The 7,089-nt window shown below is 42.3% G+C and overlaps 1 protein-coding gene across 1 annotated transcript in view; it reads left to right on the top strand.

Moving 5' to 3' along the window:
• Window positions 1-5,828, top strand: part of dcaf15 (DDB1 and CUL4 associated factor 15) — a 29,232-nt gene extending 23,404 nt beyond the window's left edge. Inside the window, exons 10-13 of the mRNA XM_052042068.1 lie at window positions 3,144-3,226; window positions 4,005-4,109; window positions 4,204-4,319; window positions 5,059-5,828. Coding sequence (XP_051898028.1) covers window positions 3,144-3,226; window positions 4,005-4,109; window positions 4,204-4,319; window positions 5,059-5,114 — 360 coding nt within the window. The 3' untranslated portion in view covers window positions 5,115-5,828. The remainder of the gene's footprint in view (window positions 1-3,143; window positions 3,227-4,004; window positions 4,110-4,203; window positions 4,320-5,058) is intronic.
• The last annotated feature ends 1,261 nt before the right edge of the window (window positions 5,829-7,089 follow it).

Consider the following 7,089-nt stretch of genomic DNA (forward strand, 5'->3'; position numbering starts at 1 on the left):
CTGGAAATGTTCTCTAGGTAGAGTTTGCTTACATTGTCTTCATTTATTTATGTTTGTTTGTTTGTTTTTATTTACAGCGTGGTAACAGGCCCTTCCAGCTCAATGAGTTCACGCCGCCCATTTTAAACCCAATTAACCTACCCGTATGTCTTTGAGAATGTGGGAGGAAACCGGAGCACCCGGAGGAAACCCACGCAGACACGGGAGAACATACAAACTCCCTACAGACAGCGACGGGAATCAAACCCTAATCGCTGGTGCTGTAATAGCGTCGCGCTAACCGCTACACTACTGTGCAGTTTCTCTTACATTTTCGGTGGATTGGGAAGAATTTGCAGAGCCAGAGTTGGTGGTACTTCCTTAAATGCTTTGAGGGTCTGCTGTAGGTAGTCGATGTCTCGAAACCATACGGGAGGACAGGGATCACTGTTGCCCAAATTAGTGCTGGGTTCTTTTCCTCAATTGATCAAAGGTTGTGCTGGGACACTGGTCATGACATGAATTTCATCATCAATCTCTACCTTTGTTGAGAGGTAGCTTCTGAGATATGAAAGAGTCCATGTTTTCCAGGGTCTTGCTCTGGTTCTTTCTCTTTTTGAGTGATGTTGTGCAACAAGGGCAGGATCTTTGTTTTGCAGATGTTTGCTCTAAGACCCACTTACTCATACTTCAATAAATGAGTCAATGACGAGTTGTAGCTCAGCCTTGAAATCTGCACACGGTGCCTCATCTGCATAGTCCAGCTCAATGACTAAGGCTGGAAGTGGGAAGGCACCACAGGTTTAACTATTTCCCATTCACCCTGTAGGTTATCTCCTTTGGACTGGGAGGTTTGTTAGAGATGAGGTGCAGCACTGTGGTGAGAAAGATTGAGAAAAGTGTTGGAGCAGTGACACAACCTTGCTTGACCCCACAGACCCAAATGGGATTAGATCTGTGGTGCAGCTTGAGGTTAGAATCACTACTTTCCTACCATCATTTTCATAAGATGAATAACTGAGGACAGTTGAATTTGAGAAAGGACCTCCACACTCCATCTCGATTGACAGAGTCAAAGGCTAGTCTTGGAGTTACTCGGCCTACATTGTTTTAGTTGACGCAAGTGAGAAAGATAATAAAAGCTAAATAAAATTATAATAATTTACGTAAATTAGAGCTGAATTCTCTGCTGCAGCTGATGAAACAGCCCCAGTAGATTGGGATGGATTTTCCCTAGAAATGCCAGCAGTAGCAGATGATTAGACTTGGTTCAGGAATAACATGTACATTTGGTTTACTTAATGTTTTTAATTGTTTTGTTGTAGTGATATTTCATTTTTTTATGATTAATTTTATATTTTCTTTGCATGTTTCTGAATGTCAGGACATTGAGATACCTGATGTGCTGGCCTTCACTAGTTGGAGCATTGAATACAAGGGCAGGGAGGGTCATGCTCCAACTTTATAAAACAACAGTCAGACCCCAGCTGAGGTACTGTATGTAGTTCTGGTCACCACACTACAGGTATAGGAGAGACTAGAGCAGAGGAGGTGAAGAGGGGACATGACTGAGGTATATACAATTGAGGGGTATAGACAGGGTTGACTGCAAGAATTTTTTCTCCTTAGAGGTAAATAAAACTAGAGGTCCTAGATTTAGAGTAGGGGTAAGAGATTTAGCGGGGATCTGAGGGGGACCTTTTTCATCCAGAGAATGGTGAGAACCTGGAATACACTGCCTGACAGGGTGCTGGAAGCAGAGTCACTGACAGCATTTAAGATGCATTGAAACAAGCACTTGAATCGCTTGGGCATAGAAGGGGGATAGGATTAATACGAATAGGTACCCACCGGTCGGCATGGATATGGTGGGCCAAATGGGCTGTTTCCATGCTGTATGACTGGATCTGAAAATATTTCTGAAGGTTTTGACAATCAATGAGGAGGCATGGCTTACTTGGTTGTCAAAAGATTTTCTTTTTACAGTACTGTATTTCTGCAGGTGTAGCTTGTTCTGGCTCACAAAGTGATGGGATGCATTGCATATGTTTTCACTCATGAGGGTCAGGGCAACTTCTGGGGATCTTACAAGGTAAGCACAGATTTAGTGGATAGGTAAGCAGCAAATGCAGCCAGCCAGAAAATGCTGGGCCATTGTTTCTAGTTTGTCTTGTACAGCAAGTCGTTATGGCTTCATACACTATCTGAGACCATGTGAAGGACCTGCCAGAAAGTTATAGCTGGATCCACTCTGAAACTGTCCTTTGTGTCCACTTGACTTGTAGGTCTCTTGAATCAGAAGATTGTGGGTTTTGAGTCGAGGAACTTGAGCACAAAATTCATACCAGCCCTTTCATCCATTGCTGAAAAAGTGCAATATCATCAGATTAAACTTTAAATTGAGGCCTGGTCTAGTCCCTCTAGATCCAAAAGGTCCTACAGCGCTATTTTGATGACGAGCAGGAGCATTACTTCGGATGTCCTGGACAAGTTTTACCTCTTATTTCACATTTGTTTATGAAATGGATAATGTGTTATCACACTGTAATCTTGCTGTGCACAAATAAGCTGCCAAGTGTTCTAGAACACCTAAGAAAGTATTCTTTTAAAGTGCATTGGGATGGCATGAAAAGGACATAGGAAATTCAGTAGAGATGTTTTTTTTACAGGGGAGTCTAAGGGCAATTGAGACTGTTCCCCTTGGCAGGTGGGAGTTGCAAGGGAAGAGGTGTAGTGTCAGGAACCAGTGGCTAGTTCCTGTGCTTAATTCCCTTGAACTTCAAGCACTTGTTATAAGAACACAAGAATTATTTTAGAACTAGGCATCAGTTACCAACTGGGTTATTTTTCTGTTTTTTTTTATTCATACAAGAGATGTTGCTGCCAGCAGTGAAGCCAGCATTTCTTGACCATCCTTTATTGCATTTGGATGGATGGTGAGCTGACACTTATTATCATCACTCTTAGTACCTTTCAATACATTCTCTCTATTTACACACCCAGTTGTCTTGTGTGCTGTTTGCCGAAGGGCCTTGTGTGGCATGTGGAAGATTCAAGAAATAAATCAACTTGTTGCTGTACTTAAGTGTAGTTCATTTTTGTTCCTTGCATTTGGATATGTAATTACCAGCTGTAGATTAGTGATCTGTTTTTTTTATTTCAAGGTATGCCCTGTGACCAACCATGTCATCATTAACATAGGATTGCTGCTCTTAGCATACCCTTCAGATGAGGAAGGACAAGTAAGGTAAGCTCAAACTATGAAATGGTGAAGACTTGTTAAATTGAGGCTACACTTAGGTTATACACTTTACTGTCATGGGGTAACTGAACGTTGTTTTCTATGGGTGAGTTTCATGCTGACTTTCACCTCTAGATTCAAGTTTCAGCCCTGACTGATGAGAATCAAATTTCCTCACATTGTGGCTCTGAGAATGAAATGGATTTGGCAAATTTTGGCATGGTTCATAGCAGCCATTTCCTGTTATGGAAAAATTTCCCCAACTGCCTCACTCTTTAGGATCAGTTGACGTTAATTTGACTCACTGACTTGGAGCAATCACAACAATGGCTGTGGTCAGGAATGAAAATGTTACTTGGGTGCTGCAGGAGGTGCTCTCCTGTAGTCGGTCTTGGGGTGTGGCACTGGGAGGGAATTGGAGCTATACCATACGGCTGCCTTGACCCAAGAACCCTTGAGTTCACATTGAAAGCATCAACTGGGATATTGTCTGGAATGAACAGACATGTTGCGATTATTTTTGCCAATAGATAAGAGTACACGAATTACGAATGGGAATTGAGCATCGGACCATCAAACCTACCCCTACTGCAGATTCATTCATGTTGTTGTTCTCTATTCTATGGTACTGGTTAGCTGTTACACTCTCACAGTATGTTTCTCCACCCCATATTAGCACAGGAATCATCGTGTTTTCTGATGGGCCTGTCCCCATAACCAATCCTATGTTTGTAACCTGAGCCATACATTAAATTGGTATCAAACTTCATTAATGATTTTTCAGGCCCAAAGCATATCACACATGTTTGAAGGGCGCGTGGAATCTAAATACCGGCATCTTTGCGACTGTGGGCGTTGGAGACTTAACCGCTGTCCAGGGTCAAACAAGGTAGGTTAAGTGATGCATTTCCCTAACACCACCTTGTTTGAGAAGTGGAAATACAGGCTAATATTTGCTTCTCTTTCTGTCCCTTTTTATACAGTGGCAGCGTTTGGAGTACCTTTCGGAAAAGCTGTGTTGATGTAGCAATGCGATGGCTAGTCCCCGAAAGTACCTTTCGCAATGTGAACAGGATGACTAATGAAGCTCTGCATAAAGGTATGCTGTAATACCATGGGTGTGAGTTGCATGTGGCACACACGATCCAGATAATCAACTACAGCCTGCCTTCTCTTCCCTTCCCTTCCCTTCCTCAGTGATATATAGCAGCCACACAGCTCCAAGCGCCTTGAGGCTTCTGAGCATTGGTTGACAATTATTGGGCTGGCATTCAGTCTTGTTTCTTTCTTTCCCTGGTTCTACACCCAAAGAGGGTAAGGGCATGCCTGTTGTTGCAATAGAAATAATAGGTATTTTATGGTCTCCCTTTGGCGAACTGCTATTCACTTGCAGCTGCTGATAATGGAGTTGAAGTCAGGAGCTATGCATGGGCAACCTATCGACCCATGCACTGCCATCCTGTGCACCTATCTATTGTGATTTTTTTTCTGAATAGCCCCTCACACAGTTGCTCAGTTAATCACTCCAGGCAAAAGGTTATCAAGCAACAGAGCATTAGAGTCTGAGTCACCCCACCTGTGAGGTTGTTTCAGTCACATGCTAATGTGAGGCATTACAACACAAATCACCAGTGCTGTGCTGGGTAGAGGGATTGGAATATTAATGAGTGATCCCGTATTGGATTTACTTAAAAGTAATCTCACGATCATGTTATTATAAATGCATTTTAATCTCACTGGCTGTTGATGAACAAAAGATTGGCCTTGGTGCTTGGCAGGAAAGCTAGGGAGAACAGGATAAATACGATGATTTAATATGTATCTCGGCTTCTGTCTAGGTCGCTCGCTGAAGCGCCTGGCGGATAGTGGACGCAGTATGTGGATTGTTCTGTAGTCGTGACTCACCGTCGTTCATTCAGACAACAATTTTTAAAGGGAAGAATCAAGAGACCATCTTTCAAGAACAAAGCCAGCTGCACATGCATTGAAGATTTTAAGACATTTTATATTTTTGTTTGAAAAAGCTACCTCTTCATTCAGATTTTTGTTTCAGTCATTCCTTTCCAAGCCATTAACTAAGGCCATAACCTTGGAGATTTTAGGAATAAGAACTTGTTTTCCAAGAGTGTGCACGACATTGAATAGTTACGTTTTTTTTGGAGACCGGTGCTTAACTTACAAGTACTATCCTTCCTCCTCACTGAAGTTTAACATCTTTGATGTCTGTATTACCTCAGTATCTAATATAGAACTTTGTTAGTCTGTGTTAATGTTTTTGGAAATTTCCAGGATGCTTAGCTGGATTTTTTTTTAGAAAGGCCATTTAAGTAACCTTTAACATTATTTAGGATCTAGTTTGAAAGTGCGAAGAGCTGCTTACATTCCTTCCTTGAATCCTCCTGGTTCATGGCTTTTTGACTAAGAATGCTGCTTGTCACTGAACAGAAGGCAGATTCTTCATAGCAGCCAATCTCCTTCAGAATTCTTCAGTGGGTTGGTGTTCTGGTTACAGAATCGCAGGTGACGAGCGATGTAACCAGTTTCCAGTTCGAGCTGTTGCCAAGTATGGATGTGTTCCTCTCTGATTATTAATAAAGGAGAGACAGAAGCTTGGTGTGAATAGTCTTTTGTTGGAAATGTAATAAGGGAATGTCAGTGCTGGCTCATTGAGATTGGCTGAGCTCTCGCTAGCCATTAAAACTCAGATGATATCAGAATCTGTGGCCAGTAACATTATAAGACAGGAAATGGATAGTGTGGAGGAGTAGAGGAATCTGGGGGTTCATATCCACAGATCACCGAAAGTTGCCTCACAGGTGGATAGAGTAGTTAAGAAAGCTTATGGGATATTAGCATTTATAAGTTGTGGGATCAAGTTTAAGAGCTGCGAGGTAATGATGCAGCTCTACAAAACTCTGGTTAGACCACACTTGGAATACTGTCTCCAGTTCTGGTCGCCTCATTATAGGAAGGATGTGGAAGCGTTGGAAAGGGTGCAGAGGACATTTACCAGGATGCTGCCTGGATTGGAGAGTATGGATTATGAGGAGAGACTCATTTTATTCAATTTACTCATTGGAGAGAAGGAGGATGAGGGGAGACATGATAGAGGTGTACAAAATATTAAGAGGAATAGACAGAGTGGACAGCCAGCGCCTCTTTCCCAGGGCACCAATGCTCAATACAAGAGGGCATGGCTTTAAGGTAATGGGTGGGAAGTTCAAGGGAGATATCAGAGGGAGGTTTTTTTACCCAGAGAGTGGTTGGTGCATGGAATGCGCTGCCTGGGGTGGTGGTGGAGGCTGATACGTTGGTCAAATTCAAGAGATTGTTAGATAAGCATATGGAGGAATTTAAAATAGGGGGATATGTGGGAGGAAGGGGTTAGATAGTCTTAGGCGTGGTTTAAAGGTCGACACAACATGGTGGGCCGAAGGGCCTGTATTGTGCTGTATGGTTCTATGGTTAAGTTTTACAGCCAGGATTTGCATTGAGCATTTACCTCAAATGATTTACTACTGGTTGGGGCTATAAAATTACTTGTGGGTGTTGCAAAGCAGGATTTTTTTTAATCACTTATTTTTCTGCAAAGGAGACACATTTGGCACCAAGCTGAGAGGAAGTGAGTGGATTTATGAACCAGCCATGGTCTAAATTTGAGTCTAACAATCCAACAAAGATGTGTGGATCACACTTGGGAAATAGCAGATTCTATCTGAAAACGAATCTATTTCTTTCCCATGCTATCTTAGTGGATGGATCGTGAAGGGGTAGGTTGTGTGCATATGCCTTTAAAATGCCACTGCCAAGAACTACATCTGCTGTTGACCTAATTTGTTAATTGTAAACATTGGCCCCAATACATTTTC

This window comes from Pristis pectinata, chromosome 31 (assembly GCF_009764475.1).
Source record: "Pristis pectinata isolate sPriPec2 chromosome 31, sPriPec2.1.pri, whole genome shotgun sequence".
Taxonomy (NCBI): Eukaryota; Metazoa; Chordata; class Chondrichthyes; order Rhinopristiformes; family Pristidae; genus Pristis; species Pristis pectinata.